The sequence below is a fragment of the Falco cherrug genome, chromosome 13, assembly GCF_023634085.1.
Source record: "Falco cherrug isolate bFalChe1 chromosome 13, bFalChe1.pri, whole genome shotgun sequence".
Lineage (NCBI taxonomy): Eukaryota > Metazoa > Chordata > Aves > Falconiformes > Falconidae > Falco > Falco cherrug.
Genome location: NC_073709.1, coordinates 30,075,329 through 30,099,804, shown reverse-complemented (window position 1 = coordinate 30,099,804; position 24,476 = coordinate 30,075,329). Strand labels below are relative to the sequence as shown.

At 36.9% G+C, this 24,476-nt stretch overlaps 1 protein-coding gene across 8 annotated transcripts in view; it reads left to right on the top strand.

Annotated features, from left to right (window-relative positions):
- The window catches only part of CDC42BPA (CDC42 binding protein kinase alpha), a 189,915-nt gene that overhangs the window by 69,462 nt on the left and 95,977 nt on the right, over window positions 1-24,476 (top strand). For all 8 annotated transcript variants that reach the window (XM_055725384.1, XM_055725381.1, XM_055725380.1 and 5 more), the window contains exons 5-6: window positions 4,063-4,158; window positions 8,825-8,973. In XM_055725384.1, coding sequence (XP_055581359.1) covers window positions 4,063-4,158; window positions 8,825-8,973 — 245 coding nt within the window. The remainder of the gene's footprint in view (window positions 1-4,062; window positions 4,159-8,824; window positions 8,974-24,476) is intronic.

Here is a 24,476-nt window from a genome sequence, read left to right as displayed (position 1 = left end):
GCAAAAATTTGTGATGAAAAATTCTGCATTAGAGCTTGAGTCCATCATGTATTCTGAAAAAGGTGGAACAGCTCTTTTACCAGCCCTGCTTTGCCTTGTGTTCCTACTTCTGTTACACAGCTCCACTCTTCATAACATCCTTGATACATTTCCTTGGATTCCTTTGGAAACAAACTTAGAAAATGCAGTCTGCACCTGTAGACTTTTGTTTTAATTTGAAACAGAACACGTATCTAACGCTTTAAATTGCTTAGAAATTCTTCATCTATGCATACTAGAAATAAATTGCCTAAAAAAAATAGACTAAAAAAATATAACTCAGTGTTTTATGCATGCAAAGTTGCATTGGCCATTGCATTTTCTTTAGTTTGGACAGTGCGAGCACTGTCTTGGTGTCTCTTCCAACTTGTCTGATCTCTAACCTCAGCTTTTGTTTGGAACTCCTACTTTGCTACTCTCAGACTGCCTTGCTGTTCAGTTCCTTCCAACTTTATTCTGTTTTCCTCATTTATGTTTTAATTATATCTTGTTAGGAAATTAGATCAATGGGAAACCATCATGTTTAAGAAAATAAAAGGTGTATCCAGACAAATTAAAGCCAATTTCTGATGTGTGCACATCCTGTCTCTTTTAATGAAAATGTTATCACATTGAGAAGTATAAATGGCATGCAGATTGTGGTTAGATGTACACAATGTGTTTCCTCTTTATCCAGAGATTATTCAGATACTGAGCAATCTGGCATTAGTCTTGATGCAAAGAGGTATTTCTCTCCAAGACAGATGTCATTACTCTTAAGTTTTATTATGTCAGTGAAAGAGACCAGAAATAAAGTTCCACTCTATTTTTAAATGTACCCTTTTAAAGCCAGTCTAAAAGCAATTTTTTCCCATTAAAATACAGTTATAAATAGGTTTGAAAGATTTTTCTGCATGCAAGGTATTAAAAATATTCTTCCCGTGGGTCCAGCTGAATTTCTGGAAGTCTGAACCATTAGCCTAAAAAGAATTACATCTATGTTTTTCCATGTATTTGTAACCCATGGGTATACAGTGGAAAGAGAACCATCTGGAGTGAAAATGTATCACAGAGTGTGACCTTCAACAACTGTAACCTGTCATTTTTAAATATTGATGAACACATCTCACTTGTTACTACTGCTAAGGAAAATGACCCATTTTGGTCCTGTTAGCAATGTGCTCCACTAACACTGAAGTCCACAAGAAAATTAATGCAGTCCAAAAATGCACAACAAGCACAGAGATAAGTCTGTACATAAATGGCAGAAGCAAGTTGTTCATATACCTCTGCATCAACCCTGTGGGAAGTGAGTCATTTGAAAAAGCAGAAAGGGAGTATGTACTCAAAAGAGGCTTGGAAATGCCAGATTAAGGTTGATGACTGCCAGCCCTGAGAGTAATTGTATGCAAAAACTTTGTTACAATGAAATTATACAGGTTGGGAGGTCACCCTTCTCTCTTGTATTATGAAGAACGTAAGTTTTCCGAATACTTGCCACTGTTGAAAACCCAGATGTGATGTGGAACTGGGAACATTACTGATACAAGGGGTACCTGAAAGTGTGCAACAGCTTGCTGTTACGCTCCCAAACCTGTTACCTTGAGTGTTGACAGTCACTTACAATTACACGTGTGCCATGGTAGTACCAGATGAGGCTCAGGAGAGACCAGGACAAATACTATGCAGCATGGAAACAGTCAGCTCTCCTGGAACGTGTTAACTCTGAGCTAAGGACACGAGTACCCTGAATTCTTTGCTGACTGATAGACCATGATAACAATATAGATATAACCACAGCATCGAGTTGGCTTTGCTGTGCCAGAGTTGGATCAGATGACCTGTGGAGGTCTCTGCCAACAATTCAAGGAGACTGTGCCTAGGGAAGATGAAGTGTAGTGTTGAAATAATGACAGGCACGTAAAAAAAAAGGCTTTATCTAAAAAAACCTTAATTGAGCTATGTAACAGTAATTGTAGGAACCACTGCCACAATCCTTTTCTTCCCCCCTCCCCACCACCACACACCCCCAGGCACAAATTAATGTGAAGCCCATGAACCACTTAAACTCTTTGGCTGTTACTGTCTCAGCTGTGATCTACTGTGGTAATAGCAGTTGCTGTCAGCTCTAGGCATGCTGCCTGGAGGTGGGTGTCTAGAGTGCTCAAGGAATGCATGGTCTTTTGTTAAATCGTGGCAAAAACAAGTGGAATTATATAAACTCTGTAGTAACTAATCCTGTGGATTGTGCCATAACAAGTAGAGAAACTACGTGTCATTTATCCTTATGAAAACAAGAGTTCATGGTATCTCTCTCTGAAATATGTTAAGAGTTTATAAACAAAGAAGGAAAAAAATCAAGCTGAAGCATAGAATAGCTTTTCTTCCCACTGAAGAGCATCCCTTCTCCTCCTCCTCCCCCAAGTTCAGTTTTCATTTAATAACCTTTGAGAGTATTTGTTTAAAGCATGTTTTATTATTTTCTCAGATTTCACTGATGTCTTATGTGTTGTGCTATGGTTAAAGTATACCATCTTTTTTTTTCCTGGTCTGCAGCATTCCTGCTCACTGTATTCACCACAACAAGACTCGATATGGTTTATTTGCTTGAAGGAGGGAGTTTTCTGCTCTGTTTTTACTGCATGTATTCTTGTGCGTGGCTCAACCTAAAATGATACTTCACTTGTAATTCTTCACTCTCACAGCCAGCAATAACCATGTCAGAGTTCTGGTATTTGCCTATTGTTTTTGGAAGTGAAATTGAAAAAGTAAAAATAAAAGGCTTGGATTTCCTTTAAATTTAGCTGTCTTCTAAGATGGAAGAGACGGAGCATGGTTCAAATTGATGAAACATCTTTGTGAAGTAGCAGAGTGTGCTGGAAGACATTATGGTCTATGTTTTTCTCTTAACTCTTCATCTGCCCTCTAAATAGAGTGCACACAATTATTATTTTTTCCTTTACACTGTCTTTTAGACCTTTTTCTGAACAAAAGTGTTTGTTGGCTTTGCTCTTTGGTACCTTTTGTTTTCTTGTGACATTTGCTTCAGAACTCAGGCCCTTCAAAGTGTTTATTGTATTTCTTTGCTGTAGTTTCTTTTTGGCTTGTCATCTGTTTGGTCATTTTCCTCTGTCATACTGCAAAGCTGCTTTTGCTGAGGTGATTTATTCACTTCTTGGGGCAGGTTGTAAGACCCCCATTGAATTAACTGCCTTTCTGCTTTCCAATTGGTTATTTTCTTCACATACTGTTTTCTTTTATGTTGTGCAAACCTGTGTTCTCCTCCTTCTCTTAAGTATTCCTTAGCATTTCTTGGCAGTTCTTGTACCTTCTCCGTTCCACTTGCTATGAAGACACATTTTGCCTCCTCTATTTCTTTCCAGTATATTCAGGGGAGGTCTTACCAACAGCTTATATCTGGCAAGAGCAATATTAAATTCTGTCCTGCTTTTCCTGAAGCAGGGTGTGGAGAAAACCCCAACTGGTTAATGATTATCGAATTATGACTACGTGGACATTACTGGCAGCAACTTTCAAATTAAAAGAACAACCTTGCTGATGTGAAAATTCAAGCGTAAAACTGGGCTGACAGCATGATGAGATAAAACAATGACACGACTCCAGATTCTAGTACTTTAACTTCTATTGCAATTATAATTATATAATGTCATTATTGATGGCTTTCTTCAATCTTATATTGCAGTTGTGTAATTATTGATGCTGGTTTTCAATATCTGTGTGCACAAAAAAGTTAAGATTTTGACTTAGGATTTTTGAACAATGGAAAGCAACAGGTTATTGCTTCCTTCACATCACTTAACTATATAGAGAAGTACAACTGTTTAAATGTGAGGAAGGTGGACTTTTCTGATACCTAGTTTTTCATAGATTTTGGCATGTATGGAGAGTGTGGTAAATTACTTTTTAACTGAGAGGTAGTTTGGATATTTTCCCAAAAATATAATGTTAAAACATAGTCAACTTGCAAAATGTGTTTATTTTAATATTTTACTTAAAGCCTTTAATTATTTTTCTCCCCTTCAGACAGCCTGTTTTCGAGAAGAGAGAGATGTGTTAGTGAATGGAGATAACCAGTGGATCACAACATTACATTATGCATTCCAGGATGAAAACTATTTAGTGAGTGTTGCGTTTATGTATATATGGATGGAAATGCAGATTCTTAGTTGTGTTTTGAGACAGCAGTATAGTTTGTTTGTTTGTTAATTTTATGTTCTGGACCATACAGGCCATGTAAGAATCTATGATTTCGTGCATAAGAGTCTAAAGGGTAGAGAGTGGTCAGAAACTTCTAAAGTTTTGCTGTAAATACCTCAGGAATGTAGCTTTGTTTTCTAAACCACTTCACATTTGTTGCTAAACATGGGTCAGTCTGAATCTTCTTTCTTACAGTTTGTCCCTCCAATTTGATTGGATTCTTAAAATAAAAGTGCACTTAATTAACAGCAGTTTTATGTCTTCAATTTTTGTGATTAGCATTGCTGATTACTGTTTTACAGTTAGAAATAGGGAGTAGCTTTTTTTTGGTCTTTGCTTTTTTTAAGGACTTCAACCCACTAAAATAGTATAAAGCAATAAAATGTTCTTGCAGTGTGGAAGAATGCCACTAAATATTAATAAATAAGAGTGGAATTTTAGATTAAAGGATCTCTTTAATTATTTAATGTCATTTAGTTTTCAAGTATTTTGAAAGGCTTGCAAAAAGAGGCTGGTATGAGGTGAAAGTGCCAATTTTCTATGAAATCCTTCCCACTTAAAATGTTTTGATTGTGATATAGTTTTGTTAATATTTATGCCTGAAAAAGTAAACTACTACACATTAAAAGATTTTGCTTATTTGGGTTTCATTGTCCTGTGCTTTGGATTCTTACATCATTAGTAAGTTCTAATGTCTTCTTAAAAATCTACTAGGCAGTCATAATCCTTCCCCCCCTGCCCCCAGTGTGTCCAATAAAAGAAGTGCTGTACACGGAATTCTTGCAGAATTGTAATGCTTTTTGCCATTATATTGCTTTCTGTTCTGTCGGCTTAGAAGCTTGTAGATCCATGGATTTTGGTGCAGTATATACAGAAAAAGGGCTCTGCATCTGTGAATCTAACTGTTGGCTTAAATACCTCCCAGCCAGCTTCATGCTTTGTTAACGTGGACAGTAAAAACGATCTCGTATTTTAAAGAATTCTGATTTTACTATTAACAGTATTTCAGAGAAAATATTATATATTCTGCAACCGCCTACTAGAATTTGTTTTATCTTGCCAGTTTCCTTATTTTCACTAAGCACAGAGCAGCTTCTGTTCTTTATCTTTGATAGTCTGCTAACGGGAGCTAATTTTGCAGCCTGCTAGGGAAAGCATCAGTAATACTGGTTTTCGTCATTTTAATGTGAATGCATCCCTAGTTCTCTATATGCTTTTTATTAAAATATAACAGGAGCAACCTTTAAAAAAAAATATGTGTAGGTTGAGCAATAGAATCATAGAGTTATAGATCATTTATGTTGGAAAAGACCTTTAAGATCATCAGGTCCAACTGTTCCTGCCAAGTCTACCACTAAACCATGTATGTCCCTAAACATTGCATTTACACATTTTTTAACACTGCCAGGGACAGTGATTCTGCCGTGTCCCTGGGCAGCCTGTTCCAATGCTTGACCACCCTTTCAGTGAAGAAATTTGTTCTAATATTCTAATATCAGATGGACCTTGACAGACTGAAGAACCGGCCAAAGAGAATTCTCACGAAGTTCAGCAAAGGGACATGCAATGTCCTGCATCTGGGGTGGAATAAAATAAACCCAGTACATGCTCGGGGCCAACTGGCTGGAAAGCAGCTTTGCTTGAGGTCCTGTTGGATAACAAGCTGACCATAAGCCAGCAATGCACCTTCACAGCACAAAAAGGCCATGAGTATTGTGGGCTGCAAGGAAGAACGTTGCCAGTAGGTCAGTGGAGGTTCTCCTTCTCTGGTCAGCCCTGGTGCAGCTGCTTCTTAAGTGTTGTGTCCAGTTCTGGGCTCCCCAGTGCAAAAGAGAGGTGGAGCTACTGGAGCAAGTCCAGTGCAAGGCCAGAAAGATGATTAAGGTACTGGAATGCCTTTCATGTAAGGAAAGGCTGAGAACTGGGTTCTTCAGCCCAGATAAGTGAAGGGTTGGTGGGCTTATCGTCACTGTGTATAAATACCTGATGGGAGTGAATGAAGACAAGAGTGCCAGATTCCTCTCATTAGTGGCCAGTGACAGGACAGGAGACAATGGACACAAACTGAAACACATGGAACCTTGTCTGAACACAATAAAACACTTTTTACTGGGAGGGCGGTCAAACACTGGACCATGTTACCTGGAGGAGTTGTGGAGTCTCCATCCTTAGAGATACTCAGAACCCATCTGGACAGAGTCCTCATCAGCTTGCTCTTGCTGACCCTACTTGAGCAGATGAGGTTGGAGTAGATAATCTCAAAAGTCTCTTCCAACCTAAACAAGTCTGTGATTTAGGATAAAATGCCCATGTTAAACTTCACTAGTTACTAGAATTTACTGTCCTTAAATCTCTTTTTCTTTCTCTTGGAAGGATAGTGCTGTTGTACAGTAGCATTTTGAGAAGTGTGTGAGACTTCAATAGATCTGGATGTTTATGTGCATTAAGAAAATACTTTTAAAGCTCTTTTTTAAAAAAACGGGATTTTTAAGGACATGGATCTATGACATTGGATGGGATGCTATGCATTGACTGAATTGTTTTCTTAAAAATTTAGTTAAACTTAGCTTTGATTCCTATGCATGTTATTAACATCCAAGTGCATGACAATAATGTGAATTACAGTTTGAGTGTTGGCATACTTCAGGAGTTGAAGGTTTCCTTTTCATTAGGCTCCTGTGTTGCTTTTGCAAAATGGGAGGTGTTTTGCGAGCCAAAATTCCATTATTTTGTTATATCCAGTAACTGAGTTGTACTGGTTTTAAAAATGCTGAAAAATGAGTGCAGAGATCCCACATTAGTTGTGAGAATCTTAAGAGGTTTTTTTAATGTACTTTGAAAGCAGTAAGTTAAGCTCTCACAAATCTTTATACAGTGTATCAGTTAATAATAATTACATTAAGTTCCAAAGGTTTAATGTATTTTCTAAAACTGTAAAACATGAGAAGCTAATACTGTAGACCTTGTTTCAGAGGGGAGCATAGGAGTACCACTGAACAGAAGATATTTATCTCATGTGAGGCTTGTGAGCATACATTAAGAAGTTTACTATTCATGTCATAAAGCAACAGATGAAAATTTGATTGTCAGCTCATCGAATATTTTGTGGAAATGCATTTTGTACTTTCTTCGTGCACTTAAGCCAATGAGGTTTAAGTTATTGCCCAGGTTATTCTGTATTAAATTGTTAAAGTTGACAAAATCTTTGTTCATAAACTTTATTGTTATGGAAAGTATGAGGGAAAGGAGCAGGTGTAAAATTTCTGCCTGCCCCACTTTTATCTTGTAGCTGGTATAATTTTGCAGAATTTTTTCCACATATTTTATCTTTTTTTCCTGAAGGTGGGAAAGACTTCAGCAAATGAGGGGAACTAATTATAAAAACTCCCTTGAAGTTGTGTAATCAAAATTTTTAAGAATGAAATTGGGATGTACTTTATTGCATCTTTAATATTTTATTTATTATGTGTGATTCATTATACACTATTGTTAAGAGTCACTGCTTTGAATATGGATATATGCTGCCTTCCTGGAAGGAGAGGTTGGAACTCTAGACAGAAGTTTTCAGATACTATATACTTCAGTGGGACATTATTCTAGTTAGTCTGTCCACAGTGATGATTGAAAGTAATGTCATAGCAGTGGGTGTTAAATTAGATTACTTATAATTAGTTAGTTAAAATTAGTTCAGGTTTTTCTTCTTTTCCCCATTTGTCCTTCCACTTGCGGTTCCACAATTAAAACAAACTAAGCTAAGCTAAAATGATACTAATTGTGAGTTTCCCACTTTCCTTAAGTTTATGTTTTCCAGTCATTTTGACCATGGTTCTTAAAGAAAGTGGCATTTCGTTCTGTCATAACACAGTGAAATGGAGAAAGGTTCTGATCTCTTTGCACCTGATTCAATGGCAGGCAGGTTTTTAAGTCTCATTAATAAATCAGAAATCAAACATATTTTTCTCCATCGTTTCAATTGGAGAAGGTGACACCTTCCATTGTATGTTGGCAGGTCTTGGTATTGTGCGCAATGCTAGCAGTATCTGGATTTGTACTGTGAGCCACTGAAAGTCTCTCAATCTTTTCCTTAATCTGAGTAAACTAAAAACTTTACTCTCTAAAATTGTTATGTTTAATGGGAAAAGAAGATGGTAGGAAAAAAGGGAAGGGGAAGCCTGGGAAATTAAGGGCCTTAAATGAGATCCCAAGTAAACACATTTGTTGTTTTTATAGGTCTGTGCTTTAATCCTTTACTCCTTTTTTTTTTTTTTTTGGTAAAGGAATCCTGAGTATTAAAATACTTTGTTTGGTGATGGGACAGTGGATGAAGCTGATACTGTCTTGTCATGAGGCTTACTGTATTCGGAGAGGTATAAATATAATGAAAAATAATCAAGTACGTTAAGTATTAAAATGGGGCTGAACCAGGTACTGTTTTCAGAAGATCTGAGCATCTTGGTTAGCTTTTTTTAATGCCCAAAATTTTTGCAATAAATTAATTTTTATGCTTCAATTAGGTTTTTAATATCTGATTCACTCAATAAATGAGGGTTTTTTTCTGCTGTTTTCTTATCGTTCCCATACTCCATAGTACCTGGTTATGGATTACTATGTTGGAGGAGACCTGCTTACGTTGCTCAGCAAGTTTGAGGACAGACTACCTGAAGACATGGCTCGTTTTTATTTGGCTGAAATGGTGATAGCTATTGATTCAGTTCATCAGTTGCATTATGTTCACAGGTAAGTAATTTGAGCTCCAAATTCCAGTTGGAGTTATGGGGGGTTGCTCGGTGGAGTGAAAATATTTCCCATTAAAGAGTTTAAGCTAGTAACAAGTATTTGCTGTAATAGTAAGTATAGTAGAATTGATCTGCCTACATCTTGTGGTTATTGAGAACTGTTCTTAACCTTGTACCATATGGTCAGAGACATGAATGAATATCCGCATGCATCTGATGGATCTTGCACGCTGGTATGTTTCAAAGTTAATGATCCATAATTTATAAAAGCAAAACTAGAAACCTGTTTGTGAAAGATGATCAACTTTGAACAGGTGCCTTCAAGAGACAGATTCTGTTTCTTAATTTGTCCTACCTATACAGAAGTAGAAAACACTCAGTGTGGTCGGTTAGGGATTTTTTTTTTCACCACTTTTTTTTGGATGTCATGAAATTATATTTAAAATGAAGTGAGGGCATTTTACTAAGTAAGTGGAAGTACTTAAATTGTGGTACTTAACTTTACCTTGGTATATATATAAAAAAGGTAATATATTTTATTCATAGGAAAATAGTAAGTTGTTTGTGTCTAGCTTTTTTGGAGACCATGATTAATTTTTCCGCAAAACTAGTATCATCTTTTCTTTAATGTATCATTCCCTACCAGATTCCATGGTGTTCTGGTATGCAGAGGAAAAGATTACGTTTACGAGAGGCATAATTTTCAAACGCACTCAGTAGATGGCCTTTGCTCTGACAGCAATCAGGAGGAAAACTCCCAGTTGTTTAAGCTGAATTATTAAGTTGGCAGAATGAGCTTGCCTGAGACTTCCATTTATCTCTCTTAATTAGAGTCTGTACTGGCCATTCCTTCTTTTACTGACTACTGATTTTTGTCCAAAAGGTGTATTGTGGTTTGTTGTGGTTTGTTTCTGGGTTGTTTTTTGTTTCTTTTGAGGTTGTGGCTTTTTATGAAAGAGCTGAAGCTAGGAGTGCTTTAAGGTGGGGTGGTGCTAAGCTGCAAATTGCTCGTCTGGAGTATTTTGAAGTCTGCTAGTTTTGTTGAAGAATTGTGCCTATCTGCTAAAAAGAGCTCTTTGTGATTAACAGCTTTGGAAGAAGGCAAGCAGAGTATTTTTCTTGAATTTTGAAGATTTCAACAGTGTTATTTCTGAGGAACTGTTTGTTCACTTAGGATGTGATGTGAAAGGCTTTTGTATTCAGTTCAATTTGGATTTAACTTTTAAAATGTGCTTGTGGGTAAACTGTTGAGATGCTGTCTCCTCTTACCAGGTGAAGAGTACTTCCATGTACTGCATAAACTGCTGCATTTGAATTTGCATGTGGGGTAGTAACTCTTCCCAGAAGAACAGATGCCTGCCTTCTCTAACTTTTCCTCCAAACAGATCAAAACTTTCTTAATTTAGTTAGCACTGTTAGTGTGTAATATACAAGAGATGTGATGTTTCCACCCTCACATAGTAAGTGTCCCCAAGATGAAATGTGGGTGTAAAAATTTGGGTGAAAATTAAGTAGCGTTGCAGTTCAAAACAACATATTAATTGTTATGATTGCATATTTATTACTATGAGTGTTTAACAAAAAAAAAGCACTTATACATTCCCAGCCCTTTGTTGTTTGATTTGTGGCCTTGCCAGTGAGGTTCCCATATTTATAAAGTCCACGCTGGCATTTTATCATTAATACTGCTGTAACACAATGCCTGTTTATAAGGGGATGTTTTGCAAGGATTAAAAATGTAAAGAGCACTTGAGTGTATGTTAAATGATCAGTCTTTGTAATGAGACCTGTTCCACTGTTGGTTTTATTAGGGTTTTTGCAATGGGTAAAGCAAAAGAAAGGAAAAGAAAACACACATTCTAAATGCCACTAATGCTCTTTTCCTGAAAGTTTAACTGTGGTGGCCACATCCTTTTTGGGAATGTGTTGAACACAGCAAAGGACATAGGAGAAGAAGGAAATACTCTAAAAGATAGATAATGTAACAGCTGTAGTAGTGGTATTTCAGATGAATAACCAATATGCACCAGGATTTGATCAGAGTTGTAGCTGCTGAACTGGAACCCATGATTTACGTGTGTTTCATTCAAGGCTTTTTTCATACAATGAGACAGCACATTGTTTTATTTTGTTTCCTTTTAGTGCCCCAGTTCTTTCAGGGTAGATTTTCACATTAACCATACATAGTATTGTACCTTGACCATAATTTTCAGCTATTTTTGTTAGGGAGTGACACTGATAGCAGTGGTAGTTGGTGTGCAGACCACTCTGATGTCAAATGCAAATCAGTTTTCTTTCCTAAAGTACATTGGCCAAGGTTCTGAAATATCAAATACAAGCAGCCTCAGCATTTCTTAAACAAAATTGCTATGACTGTATTCAGGTTTTGGCATTCCAAATCTGAATGCCATCTCTGCACTAGCATTGTGGGATTGTGGCATTATGGGATGAATTTATAGTAGGAAGGAGATAAAAGTATTAGTAGGTATTAGTAGAATTGTGTAGAGAAATTGCATGAGGTTTCCAGAACTGTGTCCTGATGCCTGCTGAATTGAAGAAGGTGAAAAGCTGCTATCTGAAAATAACATCAGTGCTACTGTTTTGTAGATATTCTTAATTATTGCCTGGGTTTATCCACTTTTTATTTTAAATATGTGATACAATGTTTTTGAGATAACATCAGTTAGAACATAAAATTTGATACTGACTATTAATTTCTGGGGACAGATAGTGTGGTGTTTTACCTGATAGTGAAATGATGGCTTAGACTGTTAATAAAACAGCTTTTTCTTTAATGTGTAACAATTTTGCTATAATATTTTATTTTATATATATAATAAAATATTATTATATATATTTTTATATATTATATATATAAAAATATATATATTATAAATAATAATAGTGCAGCAGCACTAGCATTATCATATGATGTCGACAGCTCCAAGACTAGCTTTAGAAACAAAACTTCATCTAAGCTAATTATATGGGCAGGTATTTGCAGTGATGAAGAAAGTACGTATGTACATCTCTCACAAATGCACAACTTCCTTGGGAGTTCAAGTAAAGCTTATGCCTACCCCTGATACCTTAAATTACTAATTTGTACTAATGAAGTGATGCTTTCTTGTAGGCCAAGGTTAAATATTGTCTTGTGCTAGTTTTCTGCAAACTTTAGTAATACACAGGGTAAGATTTTGCCTTTATTAGGAATCAGCTTTAATTTGTGTTTTGTTTTTTATAGATTTGTAGCATCTTTTTGGGTTTTGTTTTATCTGAGAAAAAGCTTGTACATGTTTTAAGGTTGTGATGTTATTTAATTCCTCATGGCATATGTTAAAAGCTTATATTTGCATGCATTATCAAATATCCAGGTGTGGGCTGGAATAAAAACTTCATGGCTGAAGCTAGGTAGCTACACTTTATTTATGCGTGTTGTATTACTCAAACATGTAAAATTTGTTCTTCCTACAACTCCTTAGTTATTTTAATGGTGAGCCAGGTCTTCTCTGTATTTTATGTAAGGTGGAAATTGAGGTGTAAAATGCTGGTTTTGTCTAAATACTTTTAAGTAAAAAAGACTTCGAAGGGCCTGCTTGCCACTGGGAGAGTTTCCCCTAGGGACTACAGAAGATACCCTCTGGGCACGTACTAGTCCTAGGCATCGTGAGTGTGCCACTGGTGGTTTTGCACTCCCCTTTAGTCTGTCTGTGCTGCTGTCTTCTGAGGCAGCCTTTACTTTACTAAGAGCACATTTAAGTCTGTCTCTGTCCTAAATTTAATTTGGGACATTCCAGCTTCTTGGAGTAGTACAGAATTATAAGTGTTAATGTGCTTCAGTCATTTTCATCTTGACTTTCTTTCCTCCATCTCTTTGCTCTGTGCAGAGTTGCACAGCGATTCAGTGCAGAGCAGATTTGCAGCTAGGGACTGTTCAACATTTAGGCTCGTGATCCTCCAGCCCACTGCAAAAATGTTCATTTAAAATAGTTTTCATATATTGGCACACACCCATGTTAAACAGTTGTCTTTTTTTCTATTGAATGGTAAACCAATCCTCGCTTACTTTCTTACTAAAAAAATGTTTTGGAAGGATTATGAAACACCTATGTTAATTACTATTTTTGTTGCTTAAGTTTATGGGAGGATAGTTAAAACTACAGGGCAAGCTCTCAAGTTACATACATTTCAGATGTCATCTTTTGCATATGAAAAGATAGGCATACAAAGCAGAAGCACACCAACTTCCAGAAGGTATGCGGGATTACGGTGAGCTTGATCAGTGTGTTTCTGGATTTCTGGTTGCCACTCTCTTTTAGTCTGAAGGATTTTAGCATTCTAAGCCACCAGATGCTTCCCTCCGCGCCCCCCCCCCCTGCTTCTTTCCATTTTCTTTATCAACTTTAGCCTTCTCTGGAACATTTCAGCTCTTAAAATGTAGAGCAGCAGAATTCTCTGTGGAAGTGACATCCTTTTTGAGAAATATTGAACGTAAGGGAATAAATCCGTTAGAGGGATAAAAGAATTGTCTATTCCCCATCAAACCAGCCCCTTTGCTTTACCAATAAGGTACTACTTGTCCTCAGTAAAAATCATCTTAGGGACATCTCTGAAGTATTTACTGTAGTTAGCAGGCAGCTGAAATCCGGGGTTCTTTGTAGGATGCATTTCACTTTCAACTATAAGTTTTAGTGCCAGCATATCCATTTTTGACTTGCTGAATAAGCGGTTTTCTGTCTTCTGGGTGTATCCCACCTTTCCTGATCATTAATTTGCTTAAGTGGAAAATTTGGGGGTGGAAGGCCCATCCTAGGGAGTTAGCTGCGTTGCACAGTGTGTCTGAGCTGAGTTGGCACAAGGGTGAGCCAAGTGCTCTTGGCCTTTGGTAAAGTGAACTGTAATTGTGGGTTTGAAAGAAAGCAACAACATATTTTAAGTGTTTACCAAACTTTGCAACAGACTTAATGTTGAACACACACACGCGCGCGCGTACATGAAGATGTCCTTACAAAGTGCTGAGAGTGAAGGAAACAGGGCTAGGAAAATAAGGAAAAAATAACATAAAATTATTTTGGTATTCTTCTGAAAATATGTTGCTTTGAAATGTTGCATGGTTTAGTTTTACATGGAAAACTGCAGGACAGAAAGTTATTTTAGTGAGTATTTTGTAAGCTAGTGCTTCCTTATAAGGTATTCCTTTATGGAGGTAGAGAGCTCTACAGGTCTAGGGTCTGTGTTTCCTCTCCATCTTTCCACTGAGCAGGGGCTGGAAACAAAGCTCATCTTTACAGATGCTTTTTCATTTTGCCCTGTGACCATTTATGTTATAAACGCTGGCAGCTGCTCCCATAGTTACCCCCTCAGGGTGGCATCCGACCTGCAGTGAGGACTCTGTAAGGTTAATGCTATTTGACTAGAATTTGTTGGTAGGATTTCTGGGGGAGCCTGTGATGGCCTAGAAGCATTCTGAAATAAAAGACGCACGTATGCTTGGAGTGCCAGAGCTGGCGGATCACACTGGCTGTGCTGTCATGTAGAAGGCAAATGGTTTCTTACAGTATTGTGTCCAGTGGGAGTGCTAAGTGGAAGCTTGTAGTGTGTGACTGAGCTAACGTAGACCTACATTCTGTGTTACTCGAGCAGAAGAAATTTAGAAACCCAAACTCCAGTGCCTTAAGTGATAGTAGCCTTGAGTAGTCCTTTCAGCAGAGGTGCTTTTACAAACACATGCTTTGGCCTTTTTCTCCCATTGTTTCTCTCTCCCCGAGACCCAAGCTCCATGCATCCCTTCTGCTCTGCTGAAACAAAGGTTTGTGGTGCTGTGCACTGAACTGAACAAGGACACTAGTCCAAGTTAGAAGCAGTTTCACATTTTAATTAACCTGGGTTGGTTCTCCATCAAATTGATGGAGAACGAGGATAAGAGGAAATTGCTTCAAGTTGGTCTTTCCAATAAAATCTATGTTCATCACATTGTGCCTGTTTTTTCCCTACATCCATCGAGTGGTGCTTGAGATATCTGGCGATTCATTCAACTTCATGATTTTTAAAGAAAAAAATGACAGAGGAAGCAGTTGGAGATTGGGTATCTTAGATGTAGTTAGCCATAATACCCTCAGGAGTAAGCCCTTCTCTTATTCTGTCTAAATTCTCTTATTCTTATCTAAGTCTGATACCTGCCACCTAAGGAAGGAAATTCTTGATGATTGTCAGTTGAGGAAAGCCAGCAAGACGAGGAGTGCACCCCTTCATTTGTTCTGGTGAGTCCCCACCAGTCTTTTAGCTAATTACACTTTTGTTAGAAACAAGACTCACAGGAAAAGGAGGAATGTGTATGTGTCCTTTTTTTTTTCTTCTTTGTTTTATGTAGATTGGTATATCTTCTGGGTGCAGTTGCTTAAAAGGCAGATGGGTGTGAGCACTCTGTTACCCTGTTTAGGTAGGAACTGGGTGTATTTGTTATAAAGCAGAAGTATGTAAACCTTTCTAAAAGTGAAAATGAGAGGGACAGACAAGAAATAAAGTTTGATTGAAAAAGGGTCATTTTTAACCTTGTGCTTTAATGGGAAAATTCTTAATCCCAGAAATCTCTTATAAAAAAACCCTGATCTTGCCTTCCAAGTATAGTGTGTACAGCAAGGCTCAGCAGATGCTGTATGTGATGGAACTTTCCAGGAAATACTGCTGCCTCTAGCATAAAGATTCATTTGACTTCTGTGGTGTTTGCAGAAAAAAAGTCCATGTTAGAACTGTCATAATTCTGATATGAGATCTGTTTCAGTGTCTTACGAAGTTGGAGGTGTTTTCAGAATTTAATAGCTGCTTTGAAGACAAATCATCCCCATTTGCAAGCTGTTTTTATGTGAGTTAAGCTATAATTTTACACTGAGCATTTTCTGATTATTTCAGACCTGGAAATATTTTCTCCTTCTATTTTCTTTGATATCCAAAATCAACATCAGGAAAGTAGGACAAAAACATCTTCCTTATTTCTGATTTTTTTTTTGTCCTGGTGATTGTGGTTCTGAGGGTATAATTAGTGAATTGTTTAGTGGCTGAGGATTGAGTTGTTAATTAAGACTTTCAGTGATTTTATTCTCATTTATAAAGTTTGGAATGATGCAGGCAGAAATGAGGATGGCAGTTGTGTGAGGGAGTCTTCAGTATTCTCAAGTTTTCTGTTATATTAGAAGGAAACTACCTACCTCGTCTTTTGTCCTCTACAGACTTTTTCCATTTCATTATCTTTGTGAACACAGTATTTCATAACTGCCTCCTTTCACAGTGTCTCAAATTATCATTTATTAATACCCTATCTGTTCCGCAAGTTCTCCCTTACAATGCCTTTATTTTATTTATGATTATGGGCCCTTTGCTTTTTTTTTATGTGAATTATCACTGGGTTTATGTTATTAGATTAGATCGGATTAGAAGCTCACAGGAAAAAATTGTTATCTTCTGAGTGTCATGTAGATTTGTCATTGCATAAATAAGCAATGATAACTTGCTTTATTGTTTGATACTCCTGCAGTATTAGTATAAAACCATAATATTGAGATGCTTGAATACATTATAAGAAATTTTTTAAACCACTTTCTTTTATGCAGGTTCTTGCTAGAGCATTCTTCCCAGTGAGTATTTAATGGATTTGGAGTGAGAATGTCTTATCTGAACTTTCAGATCTGACAAACAGAAATTTGGTGTTTGAAATTCTGAATTAAATTAGGAGTTGGGGCAACAGCAAATGTAATGCTTCCTTTTCTTCATAGTAAATTAAGATATACTTGCAAGATATCTTAATTATAATAAGATACTGGTGCAAGAAACCGATTCCTGAAAGGGCAATTAAGGAAGTATTGGTCCAAATAACCTTGTCTGCATTGAAGGTGTTCAATGCTAAGCATTTCCCTGTTACATTTACAGAATAGCCGTTGTATTGTTAGAAGAGCCTACCTTGTGTTCCTTTACTATTACTAGGTTTTAACTTCTAACATGAGAAAAAAAAAAAATAGGTCACTTAACATTCTCCAAATTAGAATACTGCTTACAAAGCAGATGTTTGCGTAAGGTCATGCTTGGTTCAGTTATGGAAGGCTTTGTGGCTGGGGTCAGGGAAGCAAGACCTTGTGGAGCTTTATCTGAAAAGTTGTATTAAAATCTTTATTGACTCAGGTGCTGTGATGTTTATGCTCTTCAGTTTTTCTTTATTAGCTATTGGGGGGCAGCCCTTAGCATCTCCTCAAGCAGCAGGAAACAGTGATATTACTGCCACTGTAACTCAGTAATTTTTAATCAGATACCGTGTGTAAAGTCCAGGAAAAGGGCATCGGAAAGGTACAAAAGAGAAAATAGTGGTTAAAGAAGGGAAAAAAAGGGGAGGAGGGGCTAAAATCTGATCTGTTATAACAGTAGCGAAGTTAAGTCTTCCTCATATAGGAAATAGAACTTTTAGCACAGAAAGGAATTTGCTTTTTTGGTAGTCCGGCTCATTTAGATTTCTGCTTAAGTTTAAGGACTGAAAATTCAGGCCTTATGTTCCTATCTGAGATATTTGAAAAGTTACATATTTGTTTATTTTTTTAGCAAGCGTTGTGCCTTATGGTTTATGTTAAAAGAGAAAACAAGTATATTACACCTGCAACTTGAATACAAAGACTTTTTCAATAACACTGTCTTTTATTCTTAATAAGTATAATTTCAGTGTGTTTGAGCAAACAGTGCACTCTTTATTTTTCTTACTGTTTTTCAAGTCCTGAGTTGTTTTCCTGCCAAGGCACTGGGAGATACTGGGATGTATTTAGACCAAATGTATTTCTTCCTTTATAGCCTCTGGCTACAGTTCCTTCCTCAGTCTGTTGGTGTCAGGAGTTCTAGGTGGGTGTTAGAGTGCTTATTGCATCTGGATCGTGCTTGTCAATATGGTTGGTTGGTTTGTTTTCTAACAACAATGAAAGAAAAAAAAAAAACGTGTCAACCTACTTGTATCTGTTATTACATAGCATAGTAGAAGAACTGTAGACATATGCTTCAAACTTGGTCTCACTTATTCCCGCATGTTTCCTTGGCTTTTGGTTGGAATAAAGATTTTCTTACAGGTTGAACCTACATGTACACATTCTGAGTGGTTTATGGGATGAGAGTCTTTAGGATTCATTTTTATTCTTTTGCTTCATTTCTGTTTTGTAAGAATAATAAATGTATTGTTTTCATATTCTTTCCCTCAAATTATTATCTTTTTCCTGTAATTTAAACATGATAAGGCAGCTTTAAAAAACCATAAAATATTCCTTGTAAAAGTATGTAAGTGCAGTTTTGATGGCTAGCGTAGTGATCTAGAAAAAGCATACTCTTATAATCCTCAGATGCCAGAGATACCATAGACTAATTTAATGCTGGTTTTACATATAAATATTTTGGTATGTTATGTTTATACAAGCACACTTCATTATTAATATGCTTACTTGTGTATCTGCTGCAGTATTTTTGCTTAGGAAAAGATATATTTGTTGCCAGAACTACTTCCATACTGGCTAATCTTTCCACAGAAATCTTTCTACAGCCTGCAGCTGTGTGCTAAGCCTGTAAACGGCTGTCTTAGTGACTGCAAAGAGGTGACTTTAGAGTGCCACATGGACAACACTGTAATAAGCAGAAGCCATGAGAACTTTAAAAAAACTAAAGAAGCAAGAGCTTGAAATTGTCTGGTAGTGATTCTTGACAATTAAGCATTGAAGAGGGTCAACTGGGCATTCTGTTGAGGTGTGGGGGAGTTTTACATGCTCTGTCCTGGAACTTAATATATTGAAGAAAGTGTAGTACGGGGGGGGGGGGGGGGGGGGGGACACCAAAAAAAAAGTATGTAATTTTGTATGGCAGACATATTTTAATTTTTATAGCAGAGCAATAGAGCTATGAAGTTTTGTTAGGTTAATTTTGTCTCTGACTTTGTAGGTGTAGTAACAGCAAAATTACAGCCAAGAGTAAGCGGAATTTTTAGGTTATGAATACTTCCAAAATGGCTAGTAGGTTTTGGGACTGCAATAAATAAGGCAAGGTAGGAAATCCATATGTGCTGTATTTGAAAGACCACTTTTGATCGCGGAAAAGCATTACGAAATAGAAGAATAGCAAAAGATAATGCTTATTTATTTACTTGTGGGTCTACTTGAAAGAGTTTAGTAGTGATAAAAAACCCTAAATCTCTGTACTACAGTGACTGCTTCATTTGGTCTGTTTAATACTGTTGGAGCTACAGTTACATTCTGGCACGTGTGTGATAGCCTCATCGGAGTTTCTTATGTGTAAGTTAAAATTGCAAGGATTTCTTTTACAGATCACACTTTTTGAAGTAGTGTTTTATGCCAGTTTTGCGTATGGTCATTCTTCAAGTTGTCGTTCACTCTAAATGTCAGACAACTTCCAGCTTTCAGAAACTTGGATTCTTTTGAATTGACAATGATTGTAAATAATACTCCATATGACGTTTTAGAAATAACTTGTGTTCTAGCTGCAGTATTTTTGTGTCCCTGCTAGAATATTTCTCCCAGTGACACCAAGAGCCATGGTTCCATCACACTGAAAGGGTACAGGTACAATATAATTATTTGGTGTACCCAGTCCTTCTGTCATTTACAGTTTATAAGCTCTTCCTGCGTAGGTGAAGTTTCTGCTGTTACACTCAATAGGTTATTTACATTTTACGCTGTTAAACTTAATCCAATTTCTGTTATTACAGTCTTCAGTTTAGCCAGTTCCATATGTCTGATATTCCAGTCTTCCCTGCTGTTACTGCTGCTTTCCAGCTTTGTGATATCTCCAGATTTTATTAGCATGCATTTATTTTGTGCCAGGGTTAGTAACTAAAATGTTTGTTCCAAAACGTACCCTGGAGAATTACCATTATTCTCTTCCACTGATTGTACTTCCTCTTTCAGCACTATCCATTGTCATCTGTCTTTTAGGCAGTTCCTTACCAATACCTTTACTTGTGTTGTCACTCATTCTTTCAGTGGCATTCTTTCTCATGTGGGGGGAAAAAAAAAATCTATTAAAACATTTTCACAGGATTTTGTCTCAGTTCAATATACTGTTGACAAAAATTACCTGATCCTGATGAATTGTGCCTGCAAAGAAATACAGATTTTGCTCCCAGTGTTTGCATGGTCTAACATGGTATTCCTCATAATCATTCTAAGTATTACATGTTATGTTTAAGGAAGTGAAAGTTGTATAATACTAGTATAGTCTACATGTTTTCTGCCTGATTAATTGCAATAGCTTCAAATAACATTCTTTTTCTACTCACTTCCATGACAAACTGCTATTCCTTTTTAAGAATGTAAAACCCCAAAAGGTGTAGGACATCAAATAACAGAAGCTTGATTTACAGTGATGACTTCTGTCCAATGTACCCAGAAAAGAAATTATTGTCAAATTGAACTCTTTCATAAACGTTGATTCAGTCTTGCTTACCTTTTTGCATTAAACTATAGTTACTGGAAAAAAATTGTCTGACATTCTGTATTGCTAATGTCGTGACAGCTTTTGATGGTTGAATGGTTAGGACAGTTGTAAATGGTGAAATGTGAAACATTGTGATTCCCATTTGACTGTCATAAGCGGGACTAATTTGTTTCTTATCAAAAAATCAGAAGGGTTCTGAGGATGTCGTGGGCAAGAAATGCAGCCTTTGTGTGTTCTAGTATGTGACTTCAAACTAGACCTTTGCATCCCTTCTCACAGATTTAATTCCAATTAAGGAAAAATGATTTCCAATAAACGATGATGTCTGACCTTAACATGCCTAAGATAAATTAAAAAAAGTATGTGTCATCAACAATTATGCCAGCTCCATCAGAAACATGAACAAACGTAAAGCAGCTCAGTGCAGTTTCCCTGGGGAGATAAGAGTTCTGTTTTCCCGTTTTACTTGTTCTGTCATTTCCCTGCTTTTTCTATGAATATTCCAATACCCCAAATTTCTGTTCTGTAACTTTTAAATGAGTTGGTAACTTCTGTACTCTGTCGGTATCTATATGAATGCAAAGCAGCTTGCTGATTTCCCTACTTACCTTGTGAATGTGTTGCCATAACCTTTCTGTGTTGCTGCCTACCAGAGCTGTGCCTGTCTCAGTGTGTTTGTCTCTTTCTCTGTCTGTTGGCACTAACTGAAGGTGTATCTTACAGTGTCGATGATACTAACATGAAGCCTCTAACACGGAAACATTTTGGAGAATATCACGTAAAACTCCCTAGATTTTCACTGTAACTTTGGGCGTGTGTTATCTTGTTGCAGATACTGGTTTCTGTGGGTGAGAAAGTGTTGTATAACTGTGCTTGTGCAATTCGGACAAGGAATCATTTCACCAACACATTTTGTCTGTAATATTAATTCCCAATTCCCTAGTACCAGATCAGTGCAATTTAACGTGATTATTAGCAGCATCAAAAATCTTCTAATTCCTCTGCTCTAGAGAGAGTGATTAAATAATAGAGTTCTGAAAAATCAGGAAATCCCTGTTGCCACATGGAAACAGAGAATATCTGGAACTGGGATGAAGAATTTTCTGGTATCCTGTTAAAAATTTTGACACAATCCTGATGTAGTTCTTGGGTTCTGTTATGATTGAAATGTTCTATAGCTGGTCTGCTTGAACACAGTGCAACAGTTACTGAAAACTGAATGTACATTTAAGGTAAAAACGCAGCTAGCGTGTGAAATAATTGAGGTACACAAGCTTGTGTGGGATTCGTACTGCAAGCTTCAACTTCATTTGTATTTTACAGTAATGAGAATTCTTGGCTGAAAGTGTCTGATGGCGCGATAGTAGTTTGTACAACATTCACATAGCATCAGTAATAATCTTATTGAGATTTGTAATTACATTTACATAATATATTAAGCAGAATGCCTTATCTGCTGTGTGCTACTTCACAGGAGGTCAGAGCTGGTCCCTTCAATAGGCTTTATTAGGGAGCTTGAAAGCTGACCATAGACAGATAACAGGAAACTGGAAAATTGGGTCTAGCCAAGAGGAAAAACATGATTAGCTCAAACAGAATTCAGCTGGTAAATCCTTGTTATTGTTCTTAAATAACTGATCTTCTCTCAGTATTGCATACTTAATGAAGTGTAAATAACTGAGGATTTAACTTTTATCACTGTAACTTTTTAGGGTCTTGCAACAAAACCTTTAAAATACTAACACAACTGAAATGGAGGAGGAAAGGCCACAAAATTCTCAGAATTTATCCAGCAAGATGCATATTTATTAAAAGTACACCTTGAAGCAGATGGCTGAATTACTTGCCCAGTCTGGTCCTGCAGGCCAGCTGATTCACCCAGTGCCCGAGTAGAGGATTTCACATCAATACAGTATTTGAGTTGAATTCAGCTTCAGTAGATGCAATTTTCAGGAGAGTGGCAGAGGCTTTTTTGTGAACTTCTAGTCTCATTCATCATTTTGAACCATGATTTTGTATCAGTGCATATGTATTTCTTCATGACATTCAAATCTCAATGCTGCGTTTTTGTTTCATTTGTTATGTTAAAGAAATGTAAGTCAGGCAGTACTTTCCCACTATTACATAGTTTATATACTCCTCAGCTTCAGATACATGAGAAGAAAGAAGATAACTTATGTAGGCATCTTAAGGAATGTTTTTATTTATTAAAGGAACCAAGTATAGAGTTGTCTATTTATTAGCTGGAGAGGGTGCTGAGCCATCTTGTCTAGACCATGCTTTTGCCAAGAAGGGCTGGACCAGATGATCCTTGAGGTCCCTTCCAACCTGGTATTTATGATCTATTTAGAACAGATCGTCTCAAGTTGAGTACTAAAAACTCAGTATTTAAACAGTGTCCATTGCCTTCTGATGTTTCAAAACAGAGTAGGTGTTTTTCTTGGAAGCTGTGGGGGAAGACAAATTGTTAGACATGTAGGTAACCTTGCTTACTTCTGAAGCGTTGTTTTATCAGAATACTTTGGTAATGATGTTGATAATGTCAAGAGCTATGGAAAAAGTTTTCCAATTTTTAAAATAAACACCCTGCTGGAAGCCTTCTGGCTGGTGGTGAATTCAGAAAAGTCTCTCCTGGTTGGAGCTAAGGCAGAGGCACCAATTAGGAGTGGTCTTTGATTACACACTTTCGGATAAAATTGAGTAAACTTTTTACTTTGTTCTTTACTCAGGCTTTTCCTGAAGCAGATCAGAGAGATCACGTACCTAAGGAAAATTTTTTATTAACTCTGTTTATCTGTCATGTTAATAAATAATTTGTAGAGTAACTGGTCTGCTTGCTAGTTTAAGTTCCAAACTGCTGTTCCCTGCTCTAAAAAATTTGCTTTTCACTTTGGTTTCCAGAGAGAGGAAGGCAATGCTTGAGTCTCAGCCAGACAATAATGAATAATACAGACATTATTCAAGTCACATAAGTTCAAATATCAATCAGCTCTATAAAATCAAGCATCAAAACTAATGAGCTGAAACCGCTCGTTATGTGAGTTCTGAAATGCACCTTCTTTAACATTACATATAGCCAAGGACTTAGACAATCTCCTTGTTAGCCATCAGGTGCACAGCAGACAACTAATTCTACTTAAACAGGCAAGCAACAATGAGATTAGCTGTAGGTTAAGTGACTGAAAATAGCAACTTTGATCCTCCAAGTGACGAGCTATTTAAATGGAGGAGGATACCAGACAGAAAACAATCATGGGAGCTAGGGAAACAAAAAGGGGAGGAAGATAGGAGTGACTTCTGAGGGCTGGGGGCAGGGGTTACACTTCTGAATATCCCTAAATAACTGTTTGTTCAAAGGTAATATTCTTTGACTTCCTTTTAAAAGTGTGAACTCATCCCCAGCTTTCACTCACCTGCAGTTCTTTATTTGAATCTGTCTTCAATATAAACACTTGTAATTTAGGCATATCAAATTGATTATGTCATAATCTCTAATTAAAAAAAAAATAGCAGTGGTATGAAGTGCCTAGTTTCCTACAGTATGTTTTTCTCATTGTAACTTTTCAATAATAATTCTGTTGTATTGTGTCATAGGATCTAAAAATAACAAAGCTGGAATATTTCCCCATAGTTTTCACTGAGATGCAGGCTTCTGGTTCACCTGGGTGCTTCAGCAAACGATTCTTAGCAGAGATGCAACCTGACTCTTAACCACTTTCCCCTTCAGCGGTCTGCACAGGGTGCTGCTTTTCAGCATTTTTAAGACTCAAAAATTTGCTTTCTGACAAAATCCTTCCTTCTGCAATTAATGTATGAACACTTAATGTCAAAAAAGCACAATTAAAAAACCACAGGTTAACAAAATAGCCTGGCATTGAAATAATCAGCAGTCAGGCTAGGAATGTTCAGTACATCCTCACGTGGGTCATGTCCTTCTGTTCACTGTTTTCTGCCTTTTGCTTTCTGCTTCCATGCATCGTGCTGTACAGCAAAGGGTCAGGGAGCTCATCTTTCCGAAGAGAAAAAATTTCCCCAGACTGT